General features: G+C 44.9%; 1 protein-coding gene across 1 annotated transcript in view; it reads right to left on the bottom strand.

Moving 5' to 3' along the window:
* Positions 1-19,305, bottom strand: part of PTCD3 (pentatricopeptide repeat domain 3) — a 1,733,015-nt gene that overhangs the window by 796,577 nt on the left and 917,133 nt on the right. Inside the window, exon 14 of the mRNA XM_044063464.1 lies at positions 3,059-3,109. Within this exon, the coding sequence (XP_043919399.1) occupies positions 3,059-3,109 (51 nt within the window). The remainder of the gene's footprint in view (positions 1-3,058; positions 3,110-19,305) is intronic.

The raw sequence follows: 19,305 nt of genomic DNA, 5'->3' as shown, positions 1-19,305 counted from the left end.
CCCTAATTAAGGAGATAAGGTCCTCTGCTAAAGTTAGAATCTGTGAACTGGTAGAGGGTCCCTGAGGAATAACCCTGGGAGGCATAGCTTTTGTATGTTTAGCAGCTTTAGCCCTGGTGAAAGCCTTTATGGACATGGATGCAGGAGGCCTAGCTGCACCACGTGCTGGTGTAGTTTTGTCTAGAGGAATGGTGTCGGAAGTTTCCAAGACACCAGTTTCTGAGGGAAATTCAATAACCGACTCAGCAGGGTCCTCCGGGGCCGAGGTTGTCGGTTGAGCGGTTTCGGGGGTCGGAAGTACCAAGGACTCGGTTTCAGCCGAGACACTCATGTAGGCCTGGCCGTGGTTTCAGCGAAACCGCGGCCCGCGTGTGTCGGTCCTTGTCCTTCCGTTTCTTTGTTAAATGTGAAGTTGGAGTCTCCGACGGCATATTGTATGAAAACCTAGCCCCAAAAAATTCCTCTGCAAACTCCGCCCGACGTCTAAGAGTGCGTCGGTTGAAGGAAGCACAGGCTGAACAGGCTGAGACGTCGTGGTCTGGGCCTAGGCAGGGGAGGCAATAAGAGTGGAAATCCTTATGAGGAATTTGTTTCCCACAAGTTAAGCAATTATTAACTTTATCTAACATCGGCTGAGGCAAGAAAGAGTCCCCAACAGGGTACTTAGCTTTTGAAGTCTTCGGTAGCTGAATTACAGGAGCTGGCCGACCGGCACTTGCGAACTGCTTCTGCTTCGGGCACCACGCGGCAAGAAAGACTGAGGAAGATGGCGTCGGCTGACACTTTTATACCCCAGGCGCTCTGACGTCGGGGAGAGGGCGACATCAGCCGACGCCGGACCCAGACTTTGGAATCCGGCCGACCGAAGGGCTGCCTGAGGCAGGACAACCCATATGTGATGACTGCAGATGCATCCTTGAAGGACATCCAAAGGGAACCTCCACTGATAGTGGATCCTGATGGCAAGAGAGCCACCAGACAGAAAATATTTTAACTTTGGACATATATGACTTCCTGGTAGTGCGTTTCCCAGCCTCCTGCAGAATCTGAAGCACATTCTCAAGAGATATGCCTAAAAGGGATCAAAACCCTACCACCCAAAGCGTCAGCTGAAATGTGGACACGTGAGGATAATAAGTGACCCCTTGTCTTATGTGAGAAGATCCAAACGGTGAGGTAACTTGTGGTGACTGCTCCTGGGCAAGTGAGAAAAAAGGGGGAACCAATGCTGTCTGGTCCAAAAGGGAGGCACTACCAAGATTTTGGGAGAGTCCTGCCTGATCTTGTACAGAACTCGTGGTAATGAGGGTGGGGGGCTTAGAGAAACACCCACCCGCTCCAGAGTAAAAGCAGGGCATCCACTTTCTAAGCCAGATGAACAGAATTAAAGAAAGTTGTCTATTCGGTTTACTATTAAAAGGTCGAACGGCACTCCTTCGACTGTTGTATAGTCGACAACGGAAGGTCGTAAATGTCGAATGTCGAAGTCAAAAAAATCAATCTAGGAACGGTGTTAACATGGGTTGAGGTAGGTGTTCGTATTATTCTGAACTACAAACATCTCCCCTACCTCGACCCATGTTGAAACCCATTCCTAGATTGTTTTTTTTGAGTTCGCGATTATCAGTTTCAACCTTCCGTTGTCGACTATACGACAGTCGAAGGAGTGCTGTTCGACCTTTTAATAGTAAACCGTCTATTCATAGTGGTGGAGAAATGATTTGAGGAATAACCCACCGATGGACAATGTCCAGAAACAATCTCTGTGAACCATTCATTTGTGAGCTTGTATGCTGGACAAGCTCAAAGAGTCTGCCACTAGACTGTGCCCTGAGGGAATGCAAACTGCCTGTAGTGTCACTTAATACTGGATAGGTACATTTTAGACCCAAAGAGCTAGTCTTCTAAGAAAGGACTTTCTGCCCCCTGCCTGTTGACATACCACATCAATGTGGCATTGTCTTTTAAAACTTTGAGAAGCCCGGGATGAAACAAGGAATGAAAGGCTTGCAGAATGAGAATAACTGGGATCATATCTCAGATAACTTAAGGAGTCCCATGCATAGGACAAGGCACTTAAGAACTCCCTCTGTCCATTAGTAGTCCATGTATACATGTAAACATGTATTGTTAATATACTACAAATACAGATATTCATTTTGTGAATAACACCATGCTGCATAAGCTGAATACAAAAAAATTTACCAGCCATACGGTTGTCAATTTTCTTAATTATCTTATGCATCTCTTCTCATACACAATGGGGAGCTTTTCATTCTAATTCTCTGCTGAAAACAGGCTACAACTAGTCAGACTATTCCAATAAATAAATGTAATAAAGTCTTGAAAAGCTTCAAGTACAAGCTGACCTTTGCCTTATCTTTCTTGGGTCCTTTGTTTATCTTGGGGCTGCTGATAAACTGGTAAACTCAAAGTTCAACCTTCAGCCATAAAGTCTCAAATTTTTAAGCAGCTTCAGGAGTGTATGACTGAACCTAGATTTAGGAAGTGCCTCAAGACAGACCTATTTCACAAAATGATTTGGGGTACATTCAGTCCTGAGGCACAGATGATTCCTCTTGGTTGAGTCTATTTATGCATTTACATACTTTTTGATGTTTGATTGTTCACCATCTTAACTTGTGAAGTGTCCTTCCTACAGGCTGAGAAATAAAATAGTGTTCCGACTAGCTTTTTACCACCTCAGAAACACAAGACTGGATTTAGTATATCCTCATTCTTGTCATATTTCCACATAGTCTCAGCCAACTGGCTACCATTCCTCAAAAAAATATTTCAGGTTGCTGAGCTACTATAAGAATCCATTTGAACACAAACATATTTGCAAACGTGAACATACAAATTTAAAATATACATATAAGGAAAGATAAAATAAAGTGAAGTACACATTTTAGATTACAATGCAAATACACAGTCTATCAAACCAAGCAGCAGCATAAGGGAAAAACTAACACTATCTGGCTTAAACACCACTTTAGTATGCAGTTACAGGACTGTACACTATGCTAAGTTAATACAGCTCAAGTGACTTACTTACCAAATTTGTAAAAAATGCCAATGATATGGTCAAATGTTGCAAGGCTGGGTTCTACGAGGAAAAAAATACATGCAGTGAAATTATTCAGCTATGAAGTGCCAGTGAAAATTGAACATGCAACTTAACTAGCTATAAACTACAAACTGATTAGGCAATACTGAACGATCAGTATTTTATAATTACAATAAGCCATTCAAACCTGTGTAAGGGCCATTCTAATTGGTGCCAAAAAAGTATTAAGATCTTCTGCATCTCTAAAAACTATAATGTGCTAATTAAAAACGGTTTCATTAAAATAATGGATTTGAGAGCTCACTGTAGATGTTTCTACATCCTTAAGGCTCTGTCAACAAGGAGATCATACGCCTACTAGTTCAGTGTTCAATTCTGTCCATATTATTACTCAGCATCACTGTAAATCATCCTGTATCAACCTCATCAACAAGAACGGATTATTCCACATCTTGCTAAATACTGATAACAAAACACACTTTTGCATCAGAGAGCATCTACTTTGTTGCATATATTTTTCTCAAAACTTATTTCACAAAAACAATTCAACAGCACAAAATATAATGGACATTTTAACAATACAAATAAAACTAAAAACATGTCACATCTAAAATATTCATTAAGTATACCCTTATGACATTACTTTGCAAAATAATCCATACTAATGTAAAAGCATATCAACTACTAATGAAAACCATAAACCATTAAGCCAACCTGAAGCAAGGGAAGGGGTGGGAGTAGTTGAGAAAAGCTGTACCCTGCATAGCTCTCATATTCTTCAGTCGGCTGCATTCAATGAATCCATCTGTGATTATAAGCATGTCATTTTTTTAACCTTAAAGGACTGCATTACCCAACTTTTCATGGACACCAAGAGAGCAAGCATGGATGAATCAGGCTTTCATTTCCTGGTAATCATTTTATAGATGCAAATAAAGTTAAACATAACAATGACCTTTCAAGATGTAAACCTTCAAGAATCACAAAAAAATAAATAAAATACTGCTGGCATGGAAACAGCTTTATACAACCGTTATGTATTATTAACTTCTGTCATGAGGATTTTGCCACTTTGTTTAGCCGGGGGATCCTCCACCTCTTGATTATATAGAAGTGATCCAAAACTGCTTGAATATCATATGAATTTGGCATGGTTCTCTGAAACTTCAAATCATTCTGTCCACCTTTTGCTGCCTTCAACTTCTAATCTTAACCTTGAAGAAAAACAAAATCAACTATAAAGCTCTCTTTTTATATCTCAGTTCCGTATCTAATAACCAAGTCATTTCATGCCTCTCCTCTGTAAATGTAGATCCAACTCCCTTCACCTCACAATCCCATTATGACTACCTAACTGTTAATTGTCATTTCCTCAACTCAAACCTCCAAAAGGACTAAAATGTACTTGTGAACTCTTCTGGCATCTCCCTTAGGGAAACTTTAAATGGGCCCCACCATTCTAGCACAACCACAGTTTGCTGAACAGTACAAGTACACTTTGGTATTTCTGTCTCGTATCATTCCCTAAAGCATTCCAAGCTACAGAATGAGATATTAGATATCCAGGGCTTAACAGAGGATATCACAAGGTAATTAACAGAACCAAAGGGGCACAAAATGCTATTGTTATGTGATGGGTTTCCAGTTGCTAGATCAGATACCTATGCTTGCTAGTGACAGCAAATTTGTTAACTCTTGAGGAATGTCTGTACCTGGATGAATTACATGTATGAGGGGTTAAATGAAGGGACCCATTAAGCCCCATAATGGTAAAGTATTATCAAAGTACTTCACAGTTCTGGAGATTCCACCCATCCTCTGCCTCCCCTGAACATCTTTGCTTGCTGTTAGCAAGATGCAATCTCCAGGCAGGACAGGTCACTCCAGCTGTAACTGCATAATCTTGGTGAGACCCACCCTTGTATCACCTGCACTAGACTCCATGGGGTCTAGTAACAAGGGCTACTGTCATTCTTACCGCACACAATTTTCAATGCAATATATCTTCTACATGGGTCAGTTTATCTTGTATTTTATTTTGGTTTTCTAGAGATGCAGATATATATATTTACCCTATGATGTGTACTCTGATGAACTAAAAAACTGAACGCATCATATCCAGTTTAAGTTTAAATACTTCTAAAGAGAAATGTTTCAACTGAAGGCGACATAGCTATAAAGACATTTTCATTAAGCAGACGATAACCCCTGATCATTTGAAAGGATTACCTAATCACCAACATTCCACAATAATACATCATTCAAGATTTTGTTAATATCACTGACTGCTTTATATAACTATCTAAAAATTACTCCACTCCCTCAATGTATTCAAATGTCAGTATGGCCCTATCTCCATAAAATGACTGCTTACAGAGTTACAAGCTAGAAAGGAAAAAGGCTCCCACTGCAATCCATTACAATCCACCTCCTCCTGTTGTCTTATACACACTAACACTGCTTTTATCTTTTTTACTGAGAGAAAATAAGTTATGTACCTACCATAACATTTAATCTGTGTTGTCCATTTTCATTCTTCCTCAGTGACTGTGTTCAAATCAGACCCTCGGATCTCACTCTGACGCTTTTCACAGCTCGTGGAACACTGAAAGCACTGAAGTTCTCCTACCCATAATGCACGAGTACCCTACCATACCCCAGATCTTGTTTGCTGATGTTAGTAAATAAAGGAAATTTATGTATACCAGAACCAGGAGGCTCAAACAAAGGAACACTGATTCTTTTAGCATCTTCTGATCCTTTCAGAAGTTAAATTGGTAGGGGGTCGGAGGGAGGGAAGTTGAGGAAGAATGAAAATGGACAACGCAGATGGAACATTATAGTTAATACATAAAGTACAGTTATATACACTTACCATAAATGTAGATGTTAGGATGTATTCACTTGTGGGATTTCCTGCCATGAAAGCCCTTGGCTGGCCAGGCAACCAGAGAAAATTCTTTCCTCCTCTTAAGGATGGTGGACATCCTAACCTACATCAATATGCTTGGGTATACAGGGAGAACGAGGACCCCTACAGGAAGAGAGGCCAACAGGGGCTCCCTTGGCTAAAAAAGAAATTAAAAATAGACTAACTCTAGTAGGCCAAGGGGGAAAGAGTGAGGTAAAGAAGACTACAAGAGTGAATACATTTGTACCTCTACATTTATGGTAAGTGTACACAACTGTGCTATGTTAATGAGAAGTTATGTACCTACCATAACGTTCCATGTTAGTTGTCTTCTCTCGCCTTCTTTCTTGCTTGATGGGTTCGGAGCCGATCCTCGGCTTCGACTCGGCACTTGCTAAGCTCGAGAGTCACTTTTACCAGCTCGAGGCAGCCCCATATCCCATGATGCAAGGCGGTAAGTACCCAGATCTCGTTTGATGACAATAGGCAATAGCACCTAGCATAATAACTTCCAAAAGGAAGAAAGAAGGAGAGAAAAAACCTGAAGGATGGTAGAAGGACCAGCACTGTATGGTCTTCAGAAGCAAACTTCCTTATAGAGAGAAAGGTCTGTCCAGGCCTGGGGGAAGGAGGGAGGGTCGCAAGAAAGAAGGCGAGAGAAGACAACTAACATGGAACATTATGGTAGGTACATAACTTCTCAATGTTAAGTTGTCAATCTCGCCTTCATTCTTGCTTGATGGGACCGCGTCCCTAGCACCTCTATCCTGGGTGGCTCAATGGAACAGACTCTTGAGAACTGTAGAGCCAAAACTGGCTCTGTCCCTGGAGGCCAAATCCAACTTGTAATGGGAAACAAATGTATGAGGAGTGGCCCAAGTGGCTGCTGCACAAATAGTGTCTAATGGAAGTCTAGCTTGAAAAGCTGTGGAAGTGGCTAAGCTTCTGGTTGAATGTGCTTTAGGTTTTGAGCACAGCTGTTTTCCCCTGAGCTGATAAATTTCAGAGATGACAGAAGAAAGCCATCTAGACAAGGTCACTTTTGAGACAGGAAGGCCTTTCTTGTTATCAGCATAAGAAACAAAGAGTTGATCGGATTTCCTGAGTTGTTTTGTTCTGTCCAAATAATATCTGAGTTGGCGGTGGACATCAAGATAATGTAATTTTTGTTCCGATCTGTTTGAATAGTTTGGGAAAAATACAGGAAGATCAATAGCCTGACTCAAATTAGTCTTTGAGGCGACCTTAGGCAAAAAGGTCGGATTAGTTCTCAACGATACTCTGTCTTTGTGGAAGACTAAATAGGGGGGGTGAACAGATAGAGCATGAAGTTCAGACACCCTCCTAGCCGATGTAATAGCAACCAGGAATAAAGTTTTCCATGAAAGAAATTTCAGGGAACATGAAACAGCTGGCTCGAAGGGAGGAAGAATCAAGGATGTCAGCACTAAATTTAGGTCCCATTCAGGAGTAGGACTCCTGATTGGAGGTTTCAGGAGAAAAATTCCTTTCAAGAAGGCTCTACAAAGCCTGTGGGACATAATGTTGTGATCTGCGAACCCGACATGAAAGTTCGAGATAGCGGCCAACTGAACTTTGACCGTGGAAGAAGAGGAGCCCGCGTGAAAAATTTCCGCTAAGAAATCCAAAATTGCTTGTACTGGAGCAGTGAAGGGATCAATATTCTTGGCTTTTGCCCAATAAGAAAAACATTTCCATTTGCTAGTATAAATCCTCCTAGTAGAGGATTTTAAGGAAGCTGCTATGATGTCTCTAACAGGATTAGAGATCATAGGAAGCCTGGCTAAGGAAGGAAGTGGAGCAACCATGCTGTGAGGTTGAGAGAAGGGATAGACCGGTGCAGCTGACCCGATTGGTGAATCAGAAGATCTGGCACTGGGTCCAGATGCCACGGCTGCACCAAAAGGTGACGATGGAGGAACGGAAACCAAATTTGTTGAGGCCAATAAGGAGCAATGAGAATCATTTTGGCTCTCAAAACGGTGGCTTTCTGGATTACTTGTGGGATCAGAGGAAAGGCATAAAGAAGTCCCTGGGGCCAATCCTGGGTCAGAGCGTCTCTGAGGGGATGGCCTGGCAGTGGGAAGAGAGAGAAGAAGTCTGGGCATTTGCTGTTTTGGGGAGTAGCAAAAAGATCGCAACATGGGCGACCCCATTCTAGAAAAATCTCCTCCACTATAGATTGTTTGAGAGACCACTCGTGAGGCATGAGAATAGCTCTGCTCAATCTGTCCGCTAAAATGTTGGTTTTCCCAGGGATATGCGTTGCTACCAGAAACCGATGAGAGGAGATCGCCCATTGCCAAAGTCTGAGCGCTTCTCGACACAAGGGGTAGGACTTGGTTCCGCCCTGTTTGTTGATATACCATACTACAGACATGTTGTCTGTGTGGACTGCAATTGTCCCCAAGGGAAGAAAGTCGTTGAGGGCTTGCAACGTTAAAAGCACTGCTCTCATCTCTAGGACATTTATGTGCAGGTGGTATTCAACAGTTGCCACGTCCCATGAACCATCCTGCCCTGATAATGCCCCCCCACCCGATCAGGGAGGCATCCGTAGTGACAGTGGCTACCAGGGTTGGGGGTACAAAGGGTCTGCCTTGGTGAATCTGGGGAGAAGTACTCCACCAAGAAAGATGATTCTTGCAAATCTGTGTCACCAGTATTTGGTGACGCATCGGAAGTTGTTGGTAAGACCACTGAGTGAACAACATCCACTGAAGAAGGCGCATATAGAAGCGAGCCAGGGGAAGAAGGGTAATGGCCGCAGCCATGAGGCCCAACACTTTTAGAACCACTTTGGCTTGTACTTTCTTGCTGGCTAGAATGATTCTCACGTGACCTTGTATATCTGAGATTCTTTGGTCTGTGAGGGTAGCTGACATCCGAACAGTGTTTAAGTTTGCGCCTATGAAAGTAATAGACTGGCAGTGCAATAAGGAGGATTTTCCGTAGTTGATCGAGATGCCCAACTGAGTGCAAAGATTTATTGTGTAATCCCTGGCTTGAAGAAGCTGATGCCTGGTGGTGGCTGAAAGGAGCCAGTCGTCGAGATACGGAAACACCTGGAATCCTTGACGTCTCAGGTGAGCCGTGACCACTGCCATACATTTGGTGAACACTCTGGGGGCTGTAGTGAGACCAAAGGGCAGGGCTCTGAATTGAAAATGACTGGACCCCGGCCGAAAGCGGAGAAACCTTCTGGAGCGTCTGTGAATTTTTATGTGATAGTACGCATCCTGAAGGTCTATTGAGCTCATCCAGTTGTCCATCTGTTAGAAGCGCAGAATTGACTGAAGTGTGACCATTCGGAATCTTGTCTTTCTCACAGACTTGAGTCTGCTGAGATCCAATATTTGTCTCCAGTCTCCCGTCTTTTTGGGGACCAAAAAGAACCTTGAGTAGATTCCGGGCTCTGAATGAACTGTTGTAACTGGCTGAATGGCTCTTTTTTGCAGAAGTTTTAAAACTTCTAACTCTGCAATTTCCCTGGAACATCTGGAAGGGAATTTGAGAAAGAAAAGGGAGTTTCCTCGAAAGGAATTTTGTAACCCTCGGATATGATCGACTGTACCCATCTGTCTTGAGTTAGGTAAAGCCAGGCTTCCGGGTACAGTGATAGTCTTCCCCTGACTGCCTCCAAGGATGGACAGTCGGGCAACATCTCAGGGATGCTGAAAGGGCTTGTCAGAGAGAGGCTATCTGCTTCCCTGGTTTTGTGGACCCCCTCTGCCTCTAGAGCGGCGTCTGTTATTGTTACCCCCTCTGCCTCTAGGGGTAAACTGACCACGTGAATCCGGCGTGACTCCTTGGGATTTGCAGAACCACATTTTGCCACCCTTCTGTCCTTTAGGGTAAGGTCTAGAAGGGGTGGAAAAACGGACCCCTACGGCAGAAAGAGTCTTGCCGTCCTGCTCACACCTGGTCAATGTTTCCTTCGCTTGAGGGCCAAACAAAGCTGACCCATCAAAGGGAGAGTTTGTGAAGGACGCCTTAAAGGGATCTGCAAAATTACAGAGCTGCATCCAGGCTTGGCGTCTAAGAGCCACACCTGTACCTGCGGCCCTACTCGCTCCATCTGCTGCATATGATATCAGTCGCATGGAGGAGTTAGTAATAGAATTAAGGGTTCCTAGCTGCGAAGCAATTTTTTCTTGAGCCCCTGCAGCTGTGGGATCCTGTACTACTTCACCTAGCTCCTTAAGGATATCCCTTTGGAGTCTGGTGAAGTGACATAAGTAGTTCAGCGAGCGCATTGCAAAGGTCGCTGAAGAGAACATCCGCTTACCATACCTATCCATGGTCCTAGAGTCCTTATTAGGAGGATGGACAGGTACAGAAGGATCTGCAAGTTCCTTCTTAGTGGCAGCCGCCACCACCATGGCATCAGCAGGGACACCTTCGTGAGGAATTGCTTGTCCGAAGGGGCAGTAATAAATTTAGAAGGCCTCCTAGGAACTGGCTCTACAGAGTCAGGAGCAGCCCAAGCCTTCGGCGATAACCTGCATAAGGGGTCGAAGGCGGAGACACCCAGGAGGTGGAGGGCCGAGATCCAAACGCCTCCAGGTATACCGACTCATCCTCAGAGGGATTATTGGAGGCCAGTTTCCCCTCTGTTTAAGGAGTTCTAGGATGTCTGAAAGGAGACATCCTCAGAGGGGATCTTGGGGATCCCTCCGACTCATCTAAGTCGGTATCTGAAGTGATAGACTCGGGGAGTCTCGTGTTTCCTCTTACAGGTCCTCTTGCGCAGAGGATCCCCTGACTGATCAGGAGAATCCTCGGAAGAGGGGGTTCTTCCCAGTGGGGAAACCGGAGGCGGAGGATCTCTGGGTCCGGGAGCAAGAGAGATGGCAGAGATATCGACAGGCACCGTAGAGGGAGGAGCTAAGGGAACAGACTGCTGGCTGAGTCCAGTGGCTAGCACACTCTTCATCACCTCGAAGGCTCCCCTCCCAGGGAGGTCCGAGAGAACCCATTCCGAAGAACCAGGAACTCCAGGGCCCACCGAAAGGGAAGGCTCCGAGGCAGATGTCGGAGCCGAGCTCACCAAGGCCGAGGCTCCAAGGGGAAGAGTGGGGTCGGACAAGGGTCCGATGCCACTCACCCCCTCGGAGGAGACCAGGGAAGCCCGACCACCGAATCCCTCTAAGGAAGGTCTCGAAGAGGAGATAAGAGTAGAGGCTGAGGGAGCAGAAGGGGGGTATCTGTCCCTCAGCCATAGCAGAAACCATTCCCGAAGACTCCAGCTCCAAACTCTGAGGTAGAGTCAAAGGAGGAACTGCAAGGGGTTGTGGACTAATAGTCGTCTGTTGAGACGGACAATGTAGCATCTGGGCCAGTGCCTGTGATTTTAATAATCTACTGACCACCCTCTCTAAATCATGGTCAGAAAGCCTGGATGACCTGGATGATCGGCTCCGATGGCTCCGTTTCGAGAGGAGAGGAGAGGCCGGAGCCGAAAGTATCGGTTCCAAGGAAGGGGACCTGGACCTCTTCCTCGAAGGAACCATCGGAGCCGACGAACCCATGGATGCTGTCGGAGCAGACAACTTTTCGGCACCGACAGAAGGTCTCGATGCATCGGCTCCGGCTGGAGCCGATACAGACATAAAAGTAACGGTGTCGGAGCCGGTTGGCGCCGACACCGAAGCCTGAGCCACATGGTAGTCGGAGCCAGTCGGAGCAGACACCGATGTGACCGAACCAGTATCGGCACCGATAGCCATCGGTGCCGAAGGTTTGAGCAAACTAGGATCGGCTCCAGCCGGAGCCGATCTCGACTCTGAAAGAGTTGGAACCGAGGCCGCAGGCTTAGAGACAGAAGCCTGGGCCTTGGAAGACTTGGAAGTCTTAGTCGGGGCCGACTTAGCCGGAGAGCCCTCCAGTTTAAGAAGGCCCCTCAAAATCAATTTGTTTCTCCTCTCCTGCAGGACTCTCTGGCTAAAAGAATGACATATTGCACAGGAGTCCTGCAAGTGGAGAGGTCCCAGGCAGTATAAGCAAGAAGTGTGACCGTCTGTCAGAGACATCTTCTGACAGCACGAGTCACACTTCTTGAAGTCTGAGACCCTTTCCTTGGACATAGTTGTAACAACACACACACACAACACAGTCCCAAGAAAAAGTTATCCCAAAATAGTCAGATAACTAACCTCTAATACACACACACACCCTAACAAGGGGGGGGGATGGGAGGGGATAAGGCCTGACTAAAAATATAGAGGAGTAAGGGATTTATTAGTCAGAAAGGGACTTAAATTAACTATAAACGTTAAAAAATATAAAGTTTTAAGTTGAAAAGGGGGCTAAAACAGTAATATCTAAATCACTTACCAGGAGCTGGTAAAAGGAGGACCTCATCAGCAAAGCGGCAAACGAGATCTGGGTACTTACCGCCTTGCATCATGGGATATGGGGCTGCCTCGAGCTGGTAAAAGTGACTCTCGAGCTTAGCAAGTGCCGAGTCGGAGCCGAGGATCGGCTCCGAACCCATCAAGCAAGAATGAAGGCGAGATTGACAACTTAACATTTCGTGTTTCACTGCTGCATTCCTGACTTATAGGAAGATTCCCAAAGCCGTAAAGAGGGAGAAAGGAAATTAGGGAGAGGAAAGGATGCCCTGCAAGATGGCAGTGGCGATTCCTGCTCTGGACATAGAAACGGCTGCCAAGTAGTAACATTTGGTGAAGATATGCACAGACGACCAGGTAGCACCTTTCACTATGATTTTAGTTGGGACTTCTTTCAAGAAAGCAGCACAGGTTGCAGTAGCCCTAGTGCAGTGTGACCTGAGAGCATCAGGTGATTTTTGTTTTGCCATGATGGCTATAACAGAAAGATCCAGTGGGAGATCCAGTTTGAGATAGTCTGTTTTGAAGCTGGCTTTCCCTCAGAGCCATTGGCAAAAGTCACAAAGAGCTGGTCAGATTTTCTCAAGATGGAACTGCCTATGCACATCCAAGGAATGAAATATTCTTTCCCCTTTGTTTTTGGGGTTGGGAAAGAATGTCGAGAGGTGAATGGTTTGATTTAGAGAAGTGTCAGTGACCACCTTGGGCATGAAGGAAGGGTTAGTTCCGAGGGAAACCCTGTCTGGGTGGAAGATTAGGAATGGTTCCATCAACATGAGAGCCTGCAGTTCAGAGACCCTTCTGGCTGAGGTGATGGCCAGCAGCAGGGCAGTTTTCCAAGTTAGAAACTTCAGTGGGGCAGATGCTGCAGGTTTTAAAGGAGGCAATGTCAATTTTTCCAGAACACAGTTAAGGTCCCATGGAGGGGGTAGGTTGCCTCCTGGGTGGTCTGATGTGGATGACTCCCCTAAGAAATTGTCTTAACAGGCGATTTGAAAAGACAGGTGGAAGAGCAGGTATATGGGCCAAAATGGCAGATGCATGAATTTTAATGGAAGCTTAAGAAAGGTCATCAACCAGACTAACTAAGTAACCTAGAATGGTAGAAGATCTGGACTGAATCAAGATTATGGTGCTGCTGCTGGCACCAGATGGAAAATCAGGAGTATGCTTTCCTAGTGCTAGGCCTGCTGGATTCCTTGAAAATGTCCTGGACCTGTTTGTTTAGGTTAAGCTTGCTGCTGAATGCTGTGGAATTATCCAAGCTGAAAGACTGAGCATCTGCAGGCTGGGGTTCACAATCCTTCCCTTGTCCTTAGTGAGAAGGTCAACTCTGAGGCAGCATTCTTGGACTCAGGTTGGTTGGTTCGAGAAGAGGATACCAGTGCTGCCTGCGTCAGTCTGGGGCTATCAGTATTGTCTTTGGGCCCTTTTTCCTTATCTTTTAGAAGCACTTGAGGCAGTAGTGGTAAGGGAAGAAATTGCATAGATGTAGAGAAGTCCAAGAGAAGGAAAAGCCATCTGTTCTCTAGGCTGATTTCTGTTTGATCCTGGAACAGAATCTTTTCAGATGAGCGTTTTCCTTGGTTGCAAAGGGGGTTTTCTCTGGGACTCTCCATCTCTGGGCAATGCTGAGAAAAACTTCCGATGTAGATGCTACTTGTGGGGGTCCATCAAGTTTCTGAGGTGATCTGCTAGAGTATTTTGAGCACCTGGAAAGTATTATGCCAGGAGGTGCAACTCCAGAGAGTGAGCAGTTTCCCAGAATTGCATTGCTAGGTGGCATAGAGGGGTAAGAGTGGATGCCCCCCTGCCTGGTTATGTACCACATGACTGCGGTGTTGTCTGTTTTGACAAACAGGACCCCTGGTTCCCATTTTTCCTTGAAAGCTACTGGGCCTTTATGTACTGCCATAAGCTCTTTACAGTTTATGTGCCTGTCCTTGAACTGAGCATTCCACTCTTGGGATTGGTGATGTTGAAAGTGAGTACCCCAGGCTGTCTCGGAGGCATCTGTGGTGAGAATTTGACCCTGGGAAATAAACCTGAATGGAAGGCCCTGAATTTTGGGCAAGCCTGTATCCACCATGCAAACTCTTCTTTGAGACAAGTGATCAGCTGTATCTCGGTCTCTAAGGACTGAAAGTCCTGGCACCATACATTTTTGAGGTACCACTGTAGCTTCCTCATGTGCATTCTGGCCAGGGAAACCATGAGGATGCAAGATGCCATGTATCCCAGTGCTCAAAGAAACTCTGGCTGAGAAGCATTATTTCTGCTGGATTCTTTGAAAGTAGTGGATCAAAAATGAGACTTTGTCTGGGGGAAGGAAGGCTTTTTGAAGTAAAGAGCCCATAAGTGCCCCCAAGAAGTAGTGTTAGATTTTTGCAGCTTTATTGTGAAACCCAGGCAGGACACGAGGTACTGAGTAAACTTCAGATCCTTGTGAAGCTTTGATAGGCTGGTGGCCTGTATCAGGCAATTAATCCAGGTAGGGGTATTTTTGAACCCCTCTAGTCTCCTGCTGAAGGCAAATGGAGGGGCTAAGCACTTGGCAAAAACCCTTGGAGCAGTAGACAAGCCAAAGGGCAGTGCTGAAAACTGACAGTGACTGGAACCTGCTCTGAAGCAAAAATAAAAAAAAAAAAAAAAAAAGCTTCTGTGTGATTCCTGAATTGGGATGTGCAGAAGGCATCTTTTAAATCCAGAGAAACCATAATGATCCATGGGGCTATCATGGGTAAGAATTTTTGAAGTGTCAGTATTTTCAATTTTGGAACCAGGAGAAACTGATTGAGGTTGGACAGGTCTAAGGCCGCCAAGATCCTTCTTTTCTGGGAACCAGGAATAACCTGGAGTAGAACCCTCTGCCTTTTTGATGTTCTGGAACTAGTTCCAGTGATCCCTGAGCACACAAATTCTGGATTTGACAAAGGGCCTCTGATTTCTGATCATGAGGAATATCTGGTTAGCCTGAGTATTTTAAAGGCTCTTTGAATGCGACTTTGTAACCATTTGAAATAATGTCTAGAACTCACTTGTCTGAAGTGATGCGAGTCCAGTTTTGTATGAACAGGGACAGCCCTCCTAGTCTTGTGGGGGGGGGGGGGGGTCATAGCTACTTTCTGGTAGAAGACTGGGGCCTAGAAATCCCTTCCCTGGAAGTTTCTAAGAACCACTGTCCGAGTTCTTGCAGCTGTTGCCAGAGTCCTTTCCCCCTGGGTGTTCCTCTGTCTCTCTCAAGTTGAAAGGGAAAGCACCAGTGCTTAGTGGGGAGGTTCCTGCTAAACCTAGGAGGCTGAATTTGGAGGAACTCTTTTCACAGTCTGCATAGACTTAGCTTTGTCTTCCATCTTTTTAAGAACATCCTCAGTTTTAGGTCCAAAGAGGAATCCCTTGTCAAGGGGAGCATCCAGAAGGTTAGATTTAACCAGGTCAGGAAGAGACTGTTCCCTAAGCCACTCATGCCTTCTAATAACTGAGTCAGTGGCAGCTGCCCCACTAGAAGCCGCCACAGCATCATAACTACAGTGTAAGGAATGCCTAGCTACCCGAGAACTGGAGTGGCAAAGATACAAATGTTCTTTAGAAAGGTTTTTATTCTCTAGAGAAGAGATCTTTTGTTTTAGGTGATTCATAATGGTTTGCTGATATTTAATCATGTGAAATTGACAGTTGACAGCCCTCATAGTACAGGTGGCCGATATATATACCCTTTTCTCAAATCTATCAAGAGTCATCCTCTCTTTACCCACATATAAAAGTTTTTAGAGGAACTGGCTCTAGCCCCTTTGGGTCCTGGGGTGACCACCTCTGGATCAACAGATGGATTTTTGAAAAGGTATTTAGGGGAATCCTGCACCCCACAGAACCTGTCTGGTTTACGAGGGGGCTGGGAAAGAGAGTCAGGATTCAAAGAGGAATCCTGGAAGTATTCCTCAGTCACCTCTAAAATGGGAGGTTTGTGCTCTGGCAGATCCAGAAACTCCCTAATTCTCTTTTTTGATTGAGGGTATTCCTTTTCTTCCCAATGAAAATGTTTCCTCATAGCATGGAGTCTCTCCAAAGGTGATATCTTCTCTGGGAAGGCCGAGGCCAGGTTCTCCTTAGAATCTGAATCCTCAAAGAAGTGAGGGATGGTCCTTCTTGAGAGCCAGACCTCTCTAGGTCTGAATCCTCATCAGATTCAAGAGTGTCTGGGAAAGCTTCAGAAGTAGGGTTCATTTTACCTAGGGAGGCATCTCCAGGAGCTTGTCTAGACCTAACTATGGAGATCAGGTCTTCTGCTAGTCTAAGTCCTGTTGGTATCTCAGAGAAAATCAGCAGGTAGGTCTAGGCGAAGGCCATGCAGCAGTAATTCTCTTAGGAGTCCCTTTGGCCTTGGCCCTAAGGACATCAGACATTCTGATGCCTGTATCTCTGGAAGAAAGATGAACCAATGCAGGCCAAAGCCGCAAAGGAGCTTCACAGGGAAGAGCACGCTCTTCTGAAGCAGAGGCCTGTTGAGTGGCCCAACACCTGACCAATGAGCTAAACAAGAGAGAATGGTTGTCATCAAAGGGCCTAAGCTTGGGTCTCTCTTCTTTTTCCCCTCTTACATCTAGGCTGCTCAACCTCCGGACAACTGGTGGATGCCATCAGACACTGATGAGAAGATTCAAGACTAAGGAATTTAGCTAAAATCTCAGCCCTAAATGTGATCATCCTACAGTTAAGTTGGGCGCAAAAGGGGCAACAAGGGATGTCGTGATCCGGGCCTAAGCAGGTGACACGAAGTGAGTGGAAATCTCTGTGTAGGATTTGATTACCACAGCGGAGACCATTTACTTTAACAAGAGTTTAAAGCAAAAGAAAGGAGTTCCCCAATCTAGTACTTATCTCTCCAACTTCTCATCTCTGGTGTGGACCGAAAGATGCACTGAAACTCTGCTTTAGTCTCTGAAGGCAAGAAATGACTAGGTTCATGATGTAGGTTGGCTCCCTATATACCCAAGCATACTGAAGTCGGCTAGGGCATCCGCCAGCCTTAGGAGGAGAAAATAATTTTCTCTGGTAGTTGGGCTGGCCAAGGGCTTTCACGGCAGGAAATCCCACACGTTATAGCTGCAACAGTGAAACATGAAGAACATCTTCTTTAGTAGATGTCATTTTCATTCATTTCTCAGCGATTGGGACAGAGTCCCCAGCTGCCTCAATCCCAGCAGGACTCTATGGAAGGATACTTCTGAGCACAGCTGAGCCAAAGGCTGCTCTTCCCCTAGAGACCAGACCTAATTTGTAATGAGCAATAAAAGTATGAGGGTTAGCCCAAGTTGAAGCTGCACAAATATCGCCTAAGGAAGATCTGGATAGAAATACTGAAGAAGTTGTCACAGACCTTGTGGAATGAACTTTTATACGTTTTGACAAAGGCAAACACAACTTGTTGAAAACAACGGAAATACAATCCATTAACCGTTTAGCTAAGGTCACTTTGGTAACTTTTGCCCAAATTTTGAATCTGAAAAGGAGAAAAATCATTGATCTGATTTCCTGAATGCTTGTGTCTTATGAAGATAAAACTAACAGTCTTTGCACATCTATCAGGTGCAACATGTACCTCTCTCCTTTATCTGAGAAATCTGGAAATAAAACCATGTTAATAGTTTGATATTGGGTTCTGACTCCACCTTAAGAAGGATGGATGGATTGGTTCTTAAGGATATCCTATCCTTATGAAAACTCAGATAAGTAGGCTTAGAAGATAGAGCTTGAATTTCTCAGACTTTTCAAGCAGAGGTAATGGTCACTAAAGAGAGTTTTTCAGGTTAAAAATTTTAGTTCACACTTGGCTGATGGTTCAAAGGGAGATTGGGTCACGGATTTTAACACTAAACTCAAATCCCATGGTGGAGTGGGATCTTTAAAAGGAGGTCTGAGAAGAAAGATAACCCTTATAAAAGCCTTACAAATTCTGGAAGAGACTAAAAACAAATTACTGATCCCTATGTGAAAATCAGAAATGGCAGCCTGTTGTATCGTAACAGTTGAGGAATTAGCTCCCTCTAAAAACTGTAGCCAAGAACTCCTGAACTTTTGGAATTGGTGCAGAAAAGGGGTCAATATCTTTTTGTTGTGCTCAAAAAAAACTTTTCCATTTGCTTTTGTAAAGTTTTCTAGTGGAAGCTCTGTGGGATAAGAGAAAGTGATGGGCAGGAGAGGACAGCCTGGGCTCTAGTTATCAGCGGAATTGGAGAAACCATGCAGTCAACTTTAGGCTTATAATGTCTGGGTGAATAGAGTCTGTCAGGTGAGACAGGAGGTTTGTATTTGGATCCAGACTCCAAGGTTAGTGAAGGAGATTAGGCCAAAGAAAGGGAAATCAAATCTGAAAAGGCAATGAGGATGACTGTGCTCTTTAATCATGATGCTTTCTGAAGAATCTTGGGGATTACATGTACTGGGAGGGGTGTACAGGAGACCGGGAAGCCAGTCATGGAGAAGAGAGTCTCTCAGTGACTCCTCCGGTGGGGGGATCAGGGCAAAGAACCTGCTGCTCTTGTTGAGGGGAGATGCAAAAAAATCACAGCAAGGTTGGCCCATCAACGGAAAACTTTTCAGCCACTTTCATGTTGAGAGACCACTCATGAGGCATTAGAATGGACCTACTCAATTTCAAGTTGGAATTCCCCAGGATGTGTGTTGCTATCAGGACTCAAATGAATGAGATCATCCATTTCCAAACTCTCAAAGCTTCATGACAAAGGGGGGTAAAATGTGGCTCCTCCTTGCTTGTCAATGTACCAAACCACTGACATACTGTCTGAATCACAATGGTCCTGGAAGGGAGAGTGTATTGCTAGGAGTACAGCTGTCATTTCTAGGATGTTTTTACGCATACTGGCCTCTTTGGGAGACCATGTGCCTTGAATAGTCTTTCCCAAGAAGTGACCCCCCCCCACCTGATTTGG

The sequence above is a fragment of the Protopterus annectens genome, chromosome 2.part1 (assembly GCF_019279795.1).
Source record: "Protopterus annectens isolate FY-2018-M chromosome 2.part1, PAN1.0, whole genome shotgun sequence".
Lineage (NCBI taxonomy): Eukaryota > Metazoa > Chordata > Ceratodontiformes > Protopteridae > Protopterus > Protopterus annectens.
The sequence above is the reverse complement of the archived record's forward strand: the minus strand, read 5'-3'. Positions and strand labels throughout refer to the sequence as shown.